Source organism: Cornus florida, unplaced genomic scaffold, assembly GCF_030987335.1.
Source record: "Cornus florida cultivar Cherokee Brave unplaced genomic scaffold, ASM3098733v1 CherokeeBrave_3.0.0_Hap2_Chr11, whole genome shotgun sequence".
Taxonomy (NCBI): Eukaryota; Viridiplantae; Streptophyta; class Magnoliopsida; order Cornales; family Cornaceae; genus Cornus; species Cornus florida.
Window position 1 is genome coordinate 138,916,374 of NW_026775581.1, and position 17,403 is coordinate 138,933,776.

Below are 17,403 nucleotides of genomic sequence, written 5' to 3' on the forward strand. Positions count from 1 at the left end.
ATTCTTTCAACTATTAGTTTTTTGCAACTGATTCCTTAACTAAAAATTACTCCCTTAAATTATTGATTTATTGCAATTAAGGACAAACTCATCACAAAATACTATTATATCATTGCGTATTAAATTTGTCATTTCTTATTAAATTATTTTTTATTATATTTTCTCTTATTTAAATATTAATTATACCATTTACCTTAATTTTATAATTAGTATCAATTGATTATAAAAATAGAAAAAATTAAATAAATTTGTAACTATCATTTTCTAAAATGATTAACTTATTGTAATAAAACTTATTATACTCACTTTAAAAAAATTTAGTGTAAAAAATATCTTCTTTTTAATGCAATATATTCATGAATATTAAGAAATATTATTTAAATTGTTTCAAAATTTTCTGTTTAAGATTTTTATTTAAATAATTAATTAAAAAAATTAAAGGCAAACTTATGCAAATTTAATGAAAAATATTTCATCAAATTAGTATGAATATTTTTCATAATTTATTTCAACAAGAAAAATATATCAAGTGTAATTTAATAAGAAATGATATTATAGTCATTTAATGAAAAATAGGTAAGACAATGGGGTATTTTGTAACTAAATGTAATAGTTTAGAGGGTTTTATGCACAAAACATAATTTAAGAAGGTTATTTGCAAATTTAGACATAGTTGAGGGGATTTTTTGCACTTTATCCTCATTTAAATTAATAATAAGATAAGTGGAACACAGAGGTGATATTTGGAGCGCTAATATCACTTCTTTATCTTATCACTTCTCTTCCGTGTTATATACATAAATATATTAATAAAGCGAATTGTAAAAAATCCCTTTGGACTATTAACCGGTTGTGAAAAACCCTTCTTATGAATATTTTTGGCAAAAAAACTCCCCTCAACTATTTCAAGGGGGTGTTTTTAATTGTTGTATGTTTAAGTGATTATTTGAGGAAAATTTTCGGACGAAATTACCCCTTAACAGATTATTCTTTAGACAATTTATTTATTTATTCTCTCTTTCTCTCTCTGTCAAGCAAGATATGTGAAGCAGCATAGAACAATTCCCAAAAAAAAAAAAAAAAATGGAAAACCAATAAAATCTTTTTAAAACTATGTATAATTAATAAAATAAAGTTGAGTACAACTGCACAGAGAAAATCCATCTTGGCAATTAGAAAGCAACATTATTTCTTTTTCAAACCTGATTTTTTTTTTTTGCTTATATCGAGAACACGAAATACCCAAAGTAAGTTTTTGAGAAGAAATTGTTGTAAAGAAATTGTTGTAATTGATATACACAAGTTAAAGACCTAAAAATATAACTGCTTTTAATGTAAAATGATTTCGTTTCTATTCAATTCACAATAATATAATTATAAAAGACATTTAGGTCGTTTACTACTCAAAAATTAATTTGATTCCACCACCTACTACTAAAAAATTACGTACCATGTGAACGAAGTATATGGGGTAATTTTTGAAAAATTTACTCACTTTTATTATTAAGATTTTTTTTTTAAAAAAAATCTTATTATTAAGATAGTAAGAAACCAAAGGAAACTAACACTTTTTACATGTAAATGATTTGTTCAATTACATGGAAGAAATCATGACAAAAAAAAAAAAAACTAATAAAAAAAGTAAATAAATAAAAATAAGTCATATATTAAGTGAATATAGCTGAGTATTTTTGGGGCTCAACTATTGTTTACATGTACTATATCATGTTGTCAAGCAGTGTTGAAAGATAAATTTTTAACAATTAGGTTTCTCGATATGTTGTTAGCTTTGTGTTTGAAGTAATGAGAAGACTTGCTTGACAAGGGGAGAAAAAAGAGAAAAAATAAATAAATTCAACCACTTAAATGAACATTAGTTAAAAACACCCTTCGAAATAGTTGAGGGGGATATTTTGCTAAAAATATTCGTAAGAGTGATTTTTCGCAACTGGATAATAGTAAAGGTTTTTTTTTTTTTTTTTTTGTTTATTTTTTATTTACAATTCGCCCCAATAAATATGTGTGTGGGTAAATGAGATATCCAGATTTGCCCATACATAAACATTTTCAAGATTCAAATTATCAAACAAAAAATACTCTTTTTTGTCCAAATTACCCTCACTACTTTTAAAATTTTCAACTTCACTACTTTAAAATTTTTCGTCCTTTTCCATCCGAAGTATTTGTAACGTGTCCAAAATAAATTATTATTTATTAAATTTTCCCTTAAAATTTTAATTAAATGTCTTTCAATTCCAAATTCAAATTTTTCGTCCTTTTCCATCCGAAGTATTTGTAACGTATCGAAAATAAATTATTATTTATTAAATTTTCCCTTAAAATTTTAATTAAATGTCTTTCAATTTCAAATTCAAGCCATTAGTGCTCCCAAATAGCTTGTTTTGTGTAGACTTTAGAGAATCATGTAGCATTATGTAATTGATCAAAACTTACTCCGAAGAATAATGCTCAAGGATATTAAGTAAATTGTTAACTTACTTACGCGTCCATGACTTCTTTAAAATACCATGTAAAACAAACCAGGTTCATTGTCGAATTATTATTATTTGAACTTCAATTTTCATTTGCAGAAATTTTAATGTCGCTCTTCCCCTTCAGATATATACTTGATTGCCATAAACCTTATTAATGGGCTACCTTAGAGCCCCATTAATAGGTCTATAAGACAACTGAATTTAGCTCCCTCTCGTCAAAATGGCCCTTGGCTGCACCTAAAGCAAGAAGATAAAAGCTAAAACACTTTAAAATCTTTTGACAGTAGATTCTCATTTGGCAAATTGATGGATAGTCTCAATCCTGCCTTTTTTTAATCTCCCAAATACAGTATTTCACAATAAAACACAAGTCTTTCTTGAGACCCCTATTCAATTCAGAGTTCAGACAAAAAATAGTGTATGTACGATTCTCTTATTTCTCCCTCCAATTGAGAAAGGAACTCTTCCAGTAACAACATTACCTGTGGACAGGTTCAACTAATTTAATATAGTTGCAAAACACACACTGTTTTAGAGACAATTATTCCCAACTCAAGTCCACCCACAAGGATATAGCACAGAAGAGCTAGTTGACGACGTCGAGGACCAATTTACGGGACTTGAGAACAGACCACCTCATGCGCCTGTAATAACCAGCTTGTAGTAGTGCTAGCGACAACAAAAATATCCACTTGAATCCCATCTGCATTTGAAATCACAAAGTCAGTAATTGACTAACCTTTTTTTAACACATTGTCATCTAAAATGATTTAAGCCAATATACCAATTTTCTCTCTTCCATTTCCGGTTCTGCAGCCCATGACAGAAATGAGACAACATCTTTCCCCATCTGAACCATATGTCATGGAAAAGAACATGAGCTTTTTGATGGCTTAAAGTAATAAGCACAACCTATTGTCTTGGGCATAATAAGGGGAAATTTAACCTGAGATTCTGTCGCAGGGGTACCATCTTCATACTCAATGGCACCATCAATTAGCATTTTAGGCATAGCAATAGCTCCCCCAGGAAAGTAGGGATTGTAATGCAACCCTTCACGTATCTACAATACCATTGCAGGCTGATTAAGGGGAGGAAAAAGTAGCATTACCCTAAATAAAAGTAAAAGCAAGGCTAGATATTAATGGGGAATGTATCTAATTTTGTACAAGAGAACCATTCCCAGGTGGAGGAATACCATTTTATGTTAAAGCATGTCGCCTGACAAAGGATTATATGCAGATATAAAGAAAAGCTAAAGCACCTCTAGACAGTAAAAGGCTCATTATTGCAGTGTGATGCACCAAGTGCAACATGCAGTGATAAAATAGAAATATATTTCAAGCAGAACTGCAGAAGTTTAACAACACTTAGAAAGCTCCAATATAGCAAGAGCTTAAGTGGATCCGGACCAGCCTTTAGAACCCTCTCCTGGGAAACGATAATACATTGTAGAGCTTTGGCAAAATCAATGCACCTACACCCTCCCTCCTAGCAACCCAATAAAGGAAACAAATATGTCTAGAGAGAGAGAGAGAGAGAGAGAACAAAAAGTGTTGTTTATATGTGATGCCATGTTGGCATATATTTTGGTTGATATTGTCGCATTAACATGTCTAGCATATGTTTTAGTTGTACGAGTGATTTACAGGTGGTGTTTAATGTGCGTAGCTTTGGGATATATCCCCTTCCTATATACATTTTCAGTGGAGATGCCCCCCTTAGCTTTGTACTTTCTTAAACATTTTGGTAGAGAAAGGAGGGAGAGAGAGAGAGAGAGAGAGAGAGAGAGATAATATGCGGTTACCGAGACACCAGCAGGAGGATCACGGTAGCCAGTTAGAAGGGTAAACACGTAGTTCTGACCATTGTGACGAGCCTGAAATGCCAAAAATAAACTTATCAAAAAAAGACAAACAATGAGACATTTTAGAATAAACAAACATAATTTCCAAGAAAAGATAAAAGCAATGATCTACAAAATGTCAAAATTAGAAGGCAGGAAATACTTTGGTAATAAGACTTAAATCTGGAGGATAGGCCCCTCCATTAGCAAACCTAGCCGCTTGTTCATTTGCATATGGCTGAGGAAATCGGTCGCTTAGTTTACCAGGACGAGTAAACATCTCACCCTCATCATTTGGCCCATCAACCACCTCAATCTCAGCTGCCATAGCCTTCGTCTCCTCCTCAGTGTATGCCACACCCACCAAGTCACGATATGAAATTAGTGACATAGAGTGGCAGGACGCACAAACTTGTTGATAAACCTGGTGACCACGACGAATCCTGCACACACAAGATTTGGGTTCCTAATGAAATGAAAGGTTTTACAATATATTTATAGATATCAATAGCAAAACTTATCTCAAAACTCACGAGGCATGATCATATGAACTGAGGATGCCTTTGTGAGGCCAAGGATAGTTAGGACACTCCAAACCATGTTCAGTTTCATCAGCAGCAGATGTAATCGTTGCAAAACTCAAAAGCCCTGATACACCTGCTCCAAGAAGTGCAACTGCTCTCAAGGTCTTCATGCCAGCAGATCCAAATGCCTCTTTACCTTTATTTGAAATAAGCAACGAAAAAACTGGAGGAGTCTGCATAACATTATAGAGATACCATAAGTAACTAATGGTGATACCATAAATTGAATACTAAAATATCAAGTATGAGGTGAAATAAAAATTGATAATCTAGTCTTGAACTTTAACAGTCCACTTCAACACAATGCCAGCATGCCCGCCTAACACATCATTATCCCGCACCTCAAATTTTTTATTGGCAGTTATAAGATGCTTAGACACTTTTGACCCTCAGTTTAATTTTGGCCCTCATGAACAGGAAACAACAAACAACCAGACTATGCTCCTGGAAATAAAAGTTGCTAGGTCAAAAACTGCATGAAAGTACAGAATACATTAATATATATTATTCCAATTTCAGTTTATATTCCACCTAGAATTCTGCCACAGAAAAATAAAGAAAATTTTCAGATTAAAAGTTGAATCCATGAAAATTGAATTAAGTAGAACATTATAACACAAAAAGAGGAAAATCACTAGAGTTCAAAACTTTAAGTGGAAAGAAAATCTGTGAAGTAACAGTAAGTTAAAAACTTTTGAAGAGAAGGGTGTGCCTGAGTGTATGACACTGAGGTTGTACAAACACTTTAAAGTAACTGGATGTGAAGTGTGCAACCCCATCTCCTAAATCTAAAGTTTGCATAGTAGTTCTATTTTCGTAATAAGAACATTTCATTAGTACTGTCAATAACAAGAGAAATCTTAATGAGTGACGCATGCTGCTGCTTTTAGCAGTAGTGTATGTATAGCCTAATAGACTTAAAAAAGCCCCGCCCATAGCTTTAATGCACATCTCACTCAGTTCTTAAATTCTCATAGCACAAAGGTTTCTTCACAGTGCCCCAGCTAAAAGTCCATAGATCCATGGACAAGCCAGCAGAAAATCTGTGCATTTGTAGTGAAAGGAGTAAAACAAGCAATCCAAAATTTCCAAATCTTTTATAAGTAAATAAATTATTAAAGAGGAGTCTTAGAGGAGGTGCAATCATGTACACAGGATGTATACAAATATATACAAAACAAGGAAAAATATACTCTCCTCGTCTATCATCAGAACTCTACAAGAACTCAATATCTGATGCTTCACTCTCCAAGTAGGCATTTCTATGTCTCCAAAGATACGCATACTCCTCTCCCTCTGACACAAAAGTAACTACTAAGTGGAACCACTTTCCAAACGACTCTCTACCCTAATACTCACTCTACAAAGCGATCTATCCAAACGACTCTACCCTCCCCCTCTGATCACCTGCACTTATCTTTTGAACTTGGCTGCCAAAACATCATGCTTAATCAGTCGCTGCTACATTTGGAACGTTGTTGTAATAAAATCCACAAAGTACAGCTCCCTTTCAGCTCATAAAATGGATATATCTCCTTTCACGTGATTGATCAGGACAACATATAAAGAAGAGAAAAGAAGGAATCATTATTTTATACAGGATAACATGTATTGCAGTATCATGAAAAATGGAGTTCAAACAGAGGACAACCTTCCAGAAATTTTATATATATATATATATATATATATATATATGCATTTCATCATCACTTTTGGTTTGATAAAAGAAATGATAAAATAATAATAATAAAAACAGCATATTTAACGAACTTTACATGGTTCTCTTTTAATGTCTTTGGGAAGTTCAGACTGCCATTTTACCGAAAATGCCCTTACCCAATAATTAAAGAGATCGGTAATTGAGAAACAAAGAGAACAAGACTTTGCAACCCAAACAATTTAAGAACAGATTGCCATTTACCCAAAACAAGTCATGGATCATTATATTGCCACATAAGCAAAGGTGAATCAGTACTGCTTGGTACTAAAAAAAAAAAAAAAAAAAAACCATTCTAGAATGGTGTAACCTATTCATTTGCCAAATAAAACTAGAAGTTTAACAAACTAATTTAAGAAAGGTGTATCGAGAGTATTTATAGGTATAAATGCTTTTACAGTAGCTATCCAAACTTCTTATTCTACAGTAGCACGTGTGGTTTAAGAAACTCATTAAGAAACATCCAAAGCTTATTATCTCAGTTCTCTTTTAAAAATATAGACATGCAGACTACAAATACCTATAAGAAATAGTGCAGTGAGGGAGACAGAGTCTTACGGTAGATTGAGACTGTAGTCTCCCACGCAGTAACTGGTGGATTGCTCTTCCTGCAGCCATTTAACTCAATTTCTCTGTTGATTTATTCACCATAAGAAGCAAAAAATGATTTACAAACTTATATTTAATGAAGACAGGGCATGTGGGTGTGTATGTGTCTTACGTTTGACAACCACAACAAATGGTAAAAGAAAAGACAACAGCCCTAGACTTGGAAAGGGTCACTACTAATATCATTACGACACGAGGAAAAACAAAAAAGATGAATAGGTCATTCCATAAACTTGAAAAAGATGAATTACTAATCAATTTTTCACTCCAAATGACTACAACAAAAATACTTGCAATATCAAATTGCCAACTAAATATGAGGTAGATTAGGGAAAACAAGTTGGAAATTTTCTTGCGTATGGTTATGCAGGATCTTACACTTCAAGTATTCAAACTTTTTTTCCTTTAAGAAAATTAGAATGATACACATGCCTACCACAAGTCAAGCAAGCTATTACACTTCTTTATTTATGAAAAAAAAATAATTGTAATGACAACATAGGAAATTTGTGGCATGTATAATATAAAAATCTAAATGATGTTCAAATAACTTCATCTTCTAGATTGTGTAACCGTTGGTATAGAAGTTAGAAACTGATTAAAGTTTTACAATTGTTTTTTTCAATGTATGCATATAAATGAAAATTTATTTATACAGCAGTGTTCAAGTCGTCTCTGTCCTACTTTTCTTTCAAGGATTTGACGTATCAATTGATCGTGCCATATCGTGTCCATGCCCGTGCCCCATGTTTGTGCTACTTAAATGATGCAAAAGTAGAAAATGACAACTAATATTTCAACGAGGGAGTAAATTATAAGGAATAAAGGAAAGAGACGCAAATTTTTAAAATTATAAACTCAAATTCACTATGCATCAAGTATTTTTGAGATATTTTTTCAGAACTCAAGTATCACAGTGATTACAGAGAGCAGACTTTATATCATCTGTGAAGAACAATAAGAATCATTGAAACAGCATACTGGCAATTGTCAAAAATCTCAAAACATTATTTTAGTATTCCTGGTTTCTTCCTGACAAAGATAATAATTGAAAACAATACTTCAGAGGATGCCCATGAAGTTGCAATGAGCTCTACAACCAATGCTATATGGCAAGGCGTGTTTTTAAAGTAGAAGGTGGATGAATTTGTTATACTCATTTCAAGTTGAACTTTTAACTATATGCACCTAAAACATGGCACACACATCATACCACTTGAAATCAGATACGTGAATATACAACAGATAGTTGAACAAAATGGGTATAAGAATATTTATACCTAGAGCCGAAAATTAATGTTCAATGGGGAAACAACTTGGGAAATCTAAATCCTCCGCACCCCGCACCCCCAAACTATGAATACCACTAACATTGAACTGCACAGTTTGGTACCATGTAAAGCTTTTTTTTTTTTTATTTATTTGAAACCATCATTGCAAATGAAAACATTGCATAAATTCAGACATTATACTAAGTGTGGTGAAACACTAAAACAATTGAAATTCTAAGGAATCCTAAAATTGGTCCAGTGTCATTGTTGTATTGACGGCTCAAACAATATTTTCTTCTTGTTGGTTGCGCCATTGTGTTGCAAACCCATTTGAGTTGATCTAATCCCCATGAATGCATGAAAGTACCCCAATGGGTATTCCTGCGAATGGTCAACTTGAGAAATCTGGTTATGAGCCTATCACCTTGGCAAACTTAACTACCCTTGTGGGTTCATATAACTTCACCATAATCATAATTCTAACATTCACATCAATAACAAAATTGCCCACCATAATTGTCAGCCCTACTAGTAAAAAAAAAACAAAATCAGCAAGCCTTTACAGTTTCCATGTGTTAGCCTCTCAGGTAAATTTTATAAAATCCTACCCCAGTAACCATACTGAGCAGGAAAACAAATTCTATGTACTTCTAATAGGTTGATGCACGTATATATACACAAATAATACAAAACCCTAAAAACAGAGGCTGATATATCGAGATATATATATATATATATATATATATTAAAAGTCCCAAAATGAAATACTGGGGCAGATACATGTTTAATAATGTAATTGGTAGACTTTGTTTATTCTTTCTAAAAGATTTATAAAGAGCAGAAAAATCAAATCTTAAAATCTGAAGAGGATGATTATACATATGCACACACACACACACATATAGGGAGAGAGAGCGAGACTTAAAACCCTAATACGTTATGACCATGATAGATCGCGAAGAGACTGAAATGAGCTAAATAAGAAATGATAAGACGTAGAAGAGAAAACTGACCGGAACTGATTGGCGGCTGTTCGGAGCTTAAGCTTGGCAGATTCAATGAAGAAGAGAGTCGATAGATGGTGATGAATACTTGATTAAAGAGTATTAGAGTAATAATTTTATTTTTATTTTGAGTGGGACAATACTAGTATAGTACTATAATTACCATCAGAAATGCATAAAAATGAGGTTTTTACTTGGTCTCCCTCCAATGAATGCCTGTCATCAAAATGCCACCTCATCAAAATGCCACCTGAGAGCCACGTTTCGGCCAGCAAAGCAAAGAAGCCTGCCTTTGCCACAGAACTATTGACAACGCTTTAATCAAATAAAATTATATTCTATTAATAGGAGGTAAAAGCTTGGATGTAATTTCAGAAGTATAAATGATTTTGTATCCTATATTTTTCACACATAGTTGCCTCGAGTAGGATATTAGAGTAAATTTACTAATCTAATACTTCTTGCATATTTTTCACATTTTTATTTCTCCAATCAGAGAAAATAAATAATTAAAATTTAAGTATATTTAAATTTCTTGTATTATGATTCATTGTAAGTTTTTTTAGTAATTAGAATTAGTTTTGAAGATAGCATTTAAAATAAAATACTACACATAGTCTTCCAAGTTGAATACTTAAATGGAGTTGATATTGGCGCTTTACTAATGTCTTTAGACGCTCTGAATTTTTATTTTTCTTGTACTGAAATTATAAAAGAATCCATCTATCATAAAAAAATCACGTCTAATTAGACTGTTATATCATTCTGTTTAATAATTCAATATATGACTTCGATGTAATTATCATTTTCTTTTTTGTTTTTAATATTTACCTATAATTCCAATTCAGTCTTCTCTCTCATGTTTCTGTTTCCTGTTATAGTTATGAATTCAGTGTATGACTTCGGTGTACTAAACCTTTATTTACCCTTTCGATAACAATAAAAGTCATGAATTGGCAGAATTGCCAAACTTTATTCCAGTGCCTTCTGTCATGCAAACAAAGGTTTAGTACTTTAAAATATTTTCATCAATAAAAAATAAAATTAATTTAAAATTGTGTATATTGTTATCGTCAAACCAACAAACACAATATCCTACTTCAAAATAAAGTCAGAAAAAGGAATCCAGTTAGTGATTATAAATTATATTTTTCAACAATAAAAAATTCTACAATTTAGCAATAATCAAATTGAAACAAATTTGGAATTACCAAACACGGAGTCTTTCACAAAATAACTGAAAAAATAAATACTTTATCTGACAGGGTCATCAATCATTAATAAATTACATAACAGTGGGTGAATCTACAAAATTCAACATAAAAAGAGATAGTGAAACAAATACTTAACCACGAAAGAATAAATAGTAATTAGAATTTGGTTAAATGCCCAAAATGATAGATGAAGAATTAAGCTAAATGCCCTAAATAATTTAGGAATGTAGACAACGAAATCGAAAGATTTTTCATTTTAGAGTCCAGAGTTCTAATATTAATAAGAAGGGCAAATATGAAATTAAAAATATAAAAAGCTATTTCCTGTGATATGTTGACTCTTTTATAATTTCATTGTAAGAAAGATAGAGAAAAAACATAGAGATTGGAGCACCTGAGGAATGAGATTTTGGTGGAATGTCGATATCAGCTTCTACTTAAAATTTATTTTTGTCTTTACAAAACTTGAAAAAATATATATTTTTTCATATATATTAATGGTAAATATAACTAAAGTATAATGGCATAATTGACATTTACTAATACATTTCAATTAAAGTCAACACGGATAAGGAGGACGACATTATTTTTGAAATTATAAAAAATCATGTTATTAAATTATTCTCTAAAATATTACTTAAAATATAATAGGGAAGCGCAATCCACTTTTTACACTTGCACTACAATTTTAAATGAAAATGACAATTTTAACTTTAACTAATGATTATTACTTTTTAAATGACATAATTGTCCTTTCATACTTATTCTCCTTATCTATAATCTTTAATAACAAATAAATTCATCGAACAAAAAAAGAAAAAGAAAAGGGTGACCATCAAAAAAATTATCTCTTTTGACAGGAAAAAAACCCATATATATATATATATATATATTGAAGAAATTATCTCTCTTATCAAGATCCAAAATAATAAAAGTACAAAAAAAAGAGGATTAAAAAAAAAAATCTCTATTGAATAATTTTTTTTTATTTTTTTATATTTTTTAATGGTACCATAAAAAGTTATATATAAAAAAAAAATTACCTCTTTTGACAAGAATGTAAAAAAGTTAACTTTGTTGAATAAATTATAAAAATCACTATTGAATAAATGATCTCTTTTACTATCAAAAATAAAATTATGGGTATGGAAGAAATTATGTTCTTTGAGAGGACCTCCAAAAAAGGAGAAAAAAGAAAAAAGAAAAAGTAAAGGTTCACAGTAAAAAAAAAAAAAAAAGGTTAAAGTTGAGCTAAAGTTGTATAAGGGTTAATTATGCCATTATAAAGTGATAGTGCATTAATGACTTTAAGAACTGTTTTGTTATTTTTTTTAAAAGAAAAAAAAAATAAGTAGAGTGTAATGTGAAAAAATTGGAGTTCAAATATGTCCTCTCAATATAATATACTATTATAATATGGAGTATTATTTTTTCAGCCCTTAGTGATAATAATATATTATTATAATAGGAGTATTATTTGTTCAGCCCTTGGTAATACCCTAAAAATACAGCAGCCCACGGATACGGATGGTTTGCCAGCCTCAAAAGTAGCAGTAATGTAACTCAATGCAAACCATTGGCGCCCACTCTTTCTTCTGTCAAAAGAGAACTCTGTTTGACATTCTTTTCTCGGTCCCTCTCCATCTCTCTCTCTATATATATACTGATATATAATGCCTTTATACGAATGGGTTCTCTCTGGTTTTGAGGATTACAACGAGAATGGTCAGATCGGCTGGAAAACACACTATCACAAAATTCACCCTTCTATTATCATTAGCTGGATTTCTTGGGGTCGCTTTGATTCTAGATTTTTTTTGGGTTTCATCTCCTCCTGCATATTTATCAGTTGCTTCAAATTGGGCTCGTGAGCAATCTCATATCATAGTAGTACCAAATGTCACCAACATAACTGAAAAGGTTAGTCCCTGTTTGATTACATTGCTACTTTCGTCATTAATTCATTTTCTAATCACCATCCACTTTGTTTTTGGTTGCTGAGAAAATAATAGAAAATATAATGTGAATTCTCACTTCATTATATTTCAGAATTTTATTTTTTATTTTTTCAGCAATCAAGCGCATTCTCACTTCATTAATCCTTGAATGTTCTTACTTACTGACTTACCATTGTTCCCTTGCAGCCACAAATGGACAATACCCTTAATTTGCTTTCTGAGATAAATTTAATAACTGGAAATTAATGTATAATTGCAGAGTGTAGATTTTAAAGATAAGAACCGCGTTCGTGAGAGATTATTGTCAGCAACTTATGCTGATTTGCCTGCACCGGAATTGCAATGGGAGGAGATGGCACCGGCGCCAGTGCCACGTTTGGATGGCTCGGCTGTACAGATTAAAAACCTCCTTTATGTGTTCTCAGGATATGGTACCCTTGATTATGTAAGAATCTTTGTTCGCTCTCTCAGTCACTTGCATTTCTTCTGATATGTTCCATGATAGATAATGAAAATGAAAAGTTATCGAAGCATTTAACAAATTGAATTAACTTACCAATATGAGTTGTTAACTTCTTGGTTAATAAGTACAAGCATGTTATGTGACTTATAGGTGCACTCCCATGTTGATGTTTACAATTTCACTGATAATTCTTGGGGTGTAAGATTTGATGTGCCAAAAGAAATGGCGCATTCCCATCTAGGGATGGCCACAGATGGGAGGTACATATATGTGGTCTCAGGACAATATGGTCCCCAATGCAGAGGTCCTATAGCTCGCACGTTTGTGCTGGATACCGAGACAATAACATGGCAGAGCATGCCTCAGTTACCGGCCCCCAGGTACGTGCCATGATTAAGGTGTATGTGAATAATGAATTTTTCAATGGGGAACACCTCACTTTACCATAATTCTATTCATAAATTTTTCTTAGAATGCATCTACCTCTACGCATAACAATATTTTCTTTTGTAAGTTGCATGTTTCTCTTTTGGGTGGGCGGATGAAAGACTTAATTTAGCAATGACAACGAAAAAGTTATGTGCATCTTTTCTCATAAATATTGATGATCTATCCTGGACTAGTTTATCAATACATCATTACGATTCCTCGAGTAGCCACTGCTATGACCGGAGAAGCTGTCCCTGGAGTCTTGGGACAGGCTTCCTAATGCCCTAGCATATGTTTTTCTAACAGTATCAGCAGCAACAAGTGCAAATGACTTTATCTCAACTGAATTCTAAATGCTCTAGCACATCTAGAACTAGAAGGAATACTAACAATAGCCCGAGGGATCAGAATTTGCACCAAAAAGAACTTAGCAGACTAACGAACGTGAGTCACGTGATTGTTAATCTAAAAAAATTTCTGTATCAAGGCTTAAGACTAGCAATCAAAATTCACTAAGAGAAACATGATGCTGCAAAAACTTTTATGAATTAAGCCTAACACCTTAAATTTAAGGTATACATGGGAATTCTCAGGTATGCTCCTGCAACTCAACTTTGGAGAGGCAGACTCCATGTTATGGGCGGAAGCAAGGAGAATCGCCATACACCTGGACTAGAGCACTGGAGTCTTGCAGTAAAGAACGGGAAAGCATTAGAAGAAAAATGGCGGACTGAATTACCCATTCCCCGTGGTGGACCACACAGGTTTGCAGGCTGCCTTCTTTCACATATAGTTGATAGCTTTGTGTGCATTCAGTTCCCAAACAAAAAGTGGGAGAGAAAGAGAGAGAAGTGGAGGGTTATGCAAAATGGAAAAAGTAGTTGGTAGGAGAAGACATTACTGTTGGTATTTTCTAGATATTAATCAAGTGTAAATGAATATGCTAAGACTTAGAAAACCACAATGTAAGAAAATGATTGTAAATTTTCTTTAGTCTAATCATTAAATTTATACCTAAAGCTTTTGAATGACCTAGATTGTTTAGCTTCAACAAGAAATTTCACTTAATTTTGGATGTATCCTTTCACTTTTATCTTTGTTCTTTTGATTTCAGCTTGAAAAATTACTTAAACCAGGTAGTTTACTCTAGAAAATAACTTTTATTATGATGGTTGCCTATGGAATTATTGGAACATGACTCGTTAAGAGGATGCATTGTTTGATTTCTGTTAGTTTTTCAAGTCAATATTGGTTGCACACTTTACTCTTGTTACTTCACCAATTGACAAAGCGTGTCACTTATTAGTCAATCCGCATCTCCTAACAAGACGGACAAGTAATAATGTAGTGTAAAGTTTCCTGTCATTTCACAGCTCATGAACGTATCGGTTAAGAAGTATTAATGTAATGAACAAAGAGTAACCTGTTGGTACTGGCCATATGTGGATATGGAATCCTACTTATTTTGCTTTATTCAATAATCCAAATAAATTCTGTTTAAAACTAACTGTCATAATCAAACACAATTCACTATACGTGATTAACAAATTTTTCAGCAACTTAAAGAATGACTGCACCACAAAGTCTTCTTGCTGACTTCTTTAACTACATTCTTGCCATCTTCACTGTTCTCCACCTTATTTATTGGCAGTTTTAAAGTTAGCATTAAGGCCCTGCACAATATTGGTGTTGTGATGATTCTTTTAGGTCAATGTAGAAATTTTCACGACCTTTTGAGGTATTGTAAATAGTTTAGTAAGGAGGACTCCAACAACCTTAGCTCTTACAAGGGAATAGATAAAAAAAAAAAAAAAAAAAAAAAAAAAAAGAGAAACTTCCACTTCTATAATTCAATAAAGACTGCATAAGTCTTCTATTGTCACATAGTTGCATCATCCTCTGTCAATAGTTATTCTTGTGGTCTCAGGATTAAAAATATATATATATTTTCACTTATATGAACTCTAATCTTATTTTCCAACCTATTAGATGAATACTGTCTTCTATTTCTTCTAATTTTGGGTCATTGTTCTAACAGGGCTTGTGTAGTGGTTGATGATCGGCTTTATGTTATTGGAGGTCAAGAGGGCGATTTCATGGCCAAACCTGGGTCACCTATCTTCAAGTGCTCACGTAGGCATGAGGTAGGTGAACTTAAATACCATTTTCAAAGCAGGCAATTGTTCTTAGATTGGGTTGTAGCAGGCTTTGATGATCATAATGTATGCATGCCAAAAGCTCAAGGCTTGTTTGAATGTCCCCCATTCGCTTATTACCTACCACTTATAATGTAAAAGTCCATCATGTTGAATGGAACTATTTAAGAAGATCAAAGACTTCAACATACTTCTCGTTACATGATAATTTTTTTTTGGGTTTCATTAAAATGAATGAAAATAATAATAATAATAATAATCAAGATTTCTAATGTTATTTTCAAGATGTCTATCATTGCCATTATTTGAGGGCATTTTCAGAATATGACCTCAAGTTCTTTGTTCCAGGTAGTTTATGGTGACGTATATATGCTGGACGACGAGATGAAGTGGAAAGTTTTACCTCCCGTGCCAAAGCCCAACTCCCATATAGAATGTTCTTGGGTTATCGTTAACAATTCCATTATTATTGTGGGAGGTACAACAGAAAAGCACCCAGAAACAAAAAGGATGATCCTGGTCGGGGAGGTGTTCCAATTTCATCTAGACTCATTGGTATGGGCCTCTTCCTATCATCAAAGAAGCGAAGTAATGCATCATCGTGTAGATTAAACTACCAAAACCTTTATCCACACTTTAGGGGTAAAAATACATGAAACATCTTTTGCCACACAGGACTACCTACATCATCTAATTATTATTTTTTAAATCCATTCATGTAGATCCTGTGCTTTTAATGCCTTATATTTCGATCAAGTTGCACCTCATCACTTGTGGAGTTTGTCTGCGTGTGCGTATTCATTGTGAAAATCACAAAATGTCTGGACCAATTTTCTCTGGTCCTGTACCATATCAGTGCCATCTCTCTAGCCTTCATGTCGTCATGAGTTACTCAACAAGTAAATAATTTACTTGCATTGTGATAGTCTCTTCAATTTCATGCATATCCACCATATCCTTGAACAAGCTAGATTCTTGGACTTGTAATTGTGGTAAGGGTGCTTTAAACATGAGCACAGAATAGCTATTGTTGGTCGAACTTAGTTATCCAATTATCATTGTTCTTAATGATATATTACTGATGGTCACTACTCTGGTAATGTCTGATGTAAGGGTTTTTTTTTAACCTCCTACAGAAATGGTCAGTGATTGGAAAGCTTCCCTACCGTGTGAAAACCACATTAGCTGGCTTCTGGAATGGATGGTTATATTTCACCTCTGGACAACGGGACAGAGGGCCAGATAATCCGACACCAAGGAAAGTCATTGCAGATATGTGGAGAACGAGATTGAGATTGGCATAGAAGAGTTTTCTTCTTTTTTCTTTTCTTATCATTTACAAACCCATTGTAAACTTTTCAAAGCTGTTGCACTTTTGTTTCTTTTCCCTTTAGGGTCAGGTTATTTTATTACGTTAATTAAAAATTTTCAATAACTCGAGTTACATGCAGAATTGTTTCACATATCATTATTATTGAACATGATCATTCAGTGAACAAAGACCGGCTTATTTTTCACCTTTCTCAAGCTCTCATTCTGAGCTAGCTACCCTATGGTTTCTGCTTATTATAGAGCACCATCAAGAGAGTATTTTGTCAACCAAATTATATTACACTGGCCTCTAAGTTATATCAGTTAGAAGCTATATCAGATCTCA

General features: G+C 32.6%; 2 protein-coding genes across 4 annotated transcripts; one reads left to right on the forward strand and one right to left on the reverse strand.

The window, feature by feature from the left end:
- Positions 1-2,753: 2,753 nt before the first annotated feature.
- Positions 2,754-9,682, reverse strand: LOC132284109 (cytochrome c1-2, heme protein, mitochondrial-like). 3 transcript variants are annotated; one of them, XM_059786178.1, is made up of 8 exons: positions 9,536-9,682; positions 7,201-7,274; positions 4,875-5,098; positions 4,505-4,784; positions 4,303-4,374; positions 3,442-3,558; positions 3,280-3,345; positions 2,754-3,198 (listed from the first exon to the last, which is right to left on the reverse strand). In XM_059786178.1, exons 2-8 carry the CDS (start codon positions 7,258-7,260, stop codon positions 3,082-3,084), a joined length of 936 nt encoding a protein of 311 aa, XP_059642161.1. In that variant the 5' UTR covers positions 7,261-7,274; positions 9,536-9,682; the 3' UTR covers positions 2,754-3,081. The 3 variants fall into 3 exon arrangements, with proteins under 3 accessions (XP_059642161.1, XP_059642162.1, XP_059642163.1); XM_059786179.1 differs by lacking the exon at positions 7,201-7,274 and having other exon boundaries at positions 9,536-9,663; XM_059786180.1 differs by lacking the exons at positions 7,201-7,274; positions 9,536-9,682 and adding an exon at positions 5,267-5,369.
- A 2,280-nt stretch (positions 9,683-11,962) lies between these two features.
- Positions 11,963-17,223, forward strand: LOC132286310 (kelch repeat-containing protein At3g27220-like). Its single transcript, XM_059788628.1, has 7 exons — positions 11,963-12,660; positions 12,958-13,143; positions 13,312-13,541; positions 14,184-14,354; positions 15,629-15,734; positions 16,095-16,301; positions 16,883-17,223. The coding sequence occupies exons 1-7, from the start codon at positions 12,463-12,465 to the stop codon at positions 17,048-17,050; spliced, it is 1,266 nt and encodes a 421-aa protein (XP_059644611.1). The 5' UTR covers positions 11,963-12,462; the 3' UTR covers positions 17,051-17,223.
- Positions 17,224-17,403: the final 180 nt, after the last annotated feature.

What these genes read in the sequence shown, in the direction of transcription:
- LOC132284109 (XM_059786178.1), bottom strand. Translation starts at nt 7,260, where the DNA reads ATGGCTGCAGGAAGAGCAATCCACCAGTTACTGCGTGGGAGACTACAG. An exon ending in GACTACAGTCTCAATCTACC is followed by an intron (nt 5,099 to 7,200) that starts GTAAGACTCTGT and finishes AATGTTATGCAG; the next exon opens with ACTCCTCCAGTTTTTTCGTT. An exon ending in AAATGGAAGAGAGAAAATTG is followed by an intron (nt 3,199 to 3,279) that starts GTATATTGGCTT and finishes TTTCAAATGCAG; the next exon opens with ATGGGATTCAAGTGGATATT.
- LOC132286310 (XM_059788628.1), top strand. Translation starts at nt 12,463, where the DNA reads ATGGTCAGATCGGCTGGAAAACACACTATCACAAAATTCACCCTTCTA. An exon ending in TCACCAACATAACTGAAAAG is followed by an intron (nt 12,661 to 12,957) that starts GTTAGTCCCTGT and finishes GTATAATTGCAG; the next exon opens with AGTGTAGATTTTAAAGATAA. An exon ending in CCCCGTGGTGGACCACACAG is followed by an intron (nt 14,355 to 15,628) that starts GTTTGCAGGCTG and finishes TTGTTCTAACAG; the next exon opens with GGCTTGTGTAGTGGTTGATG.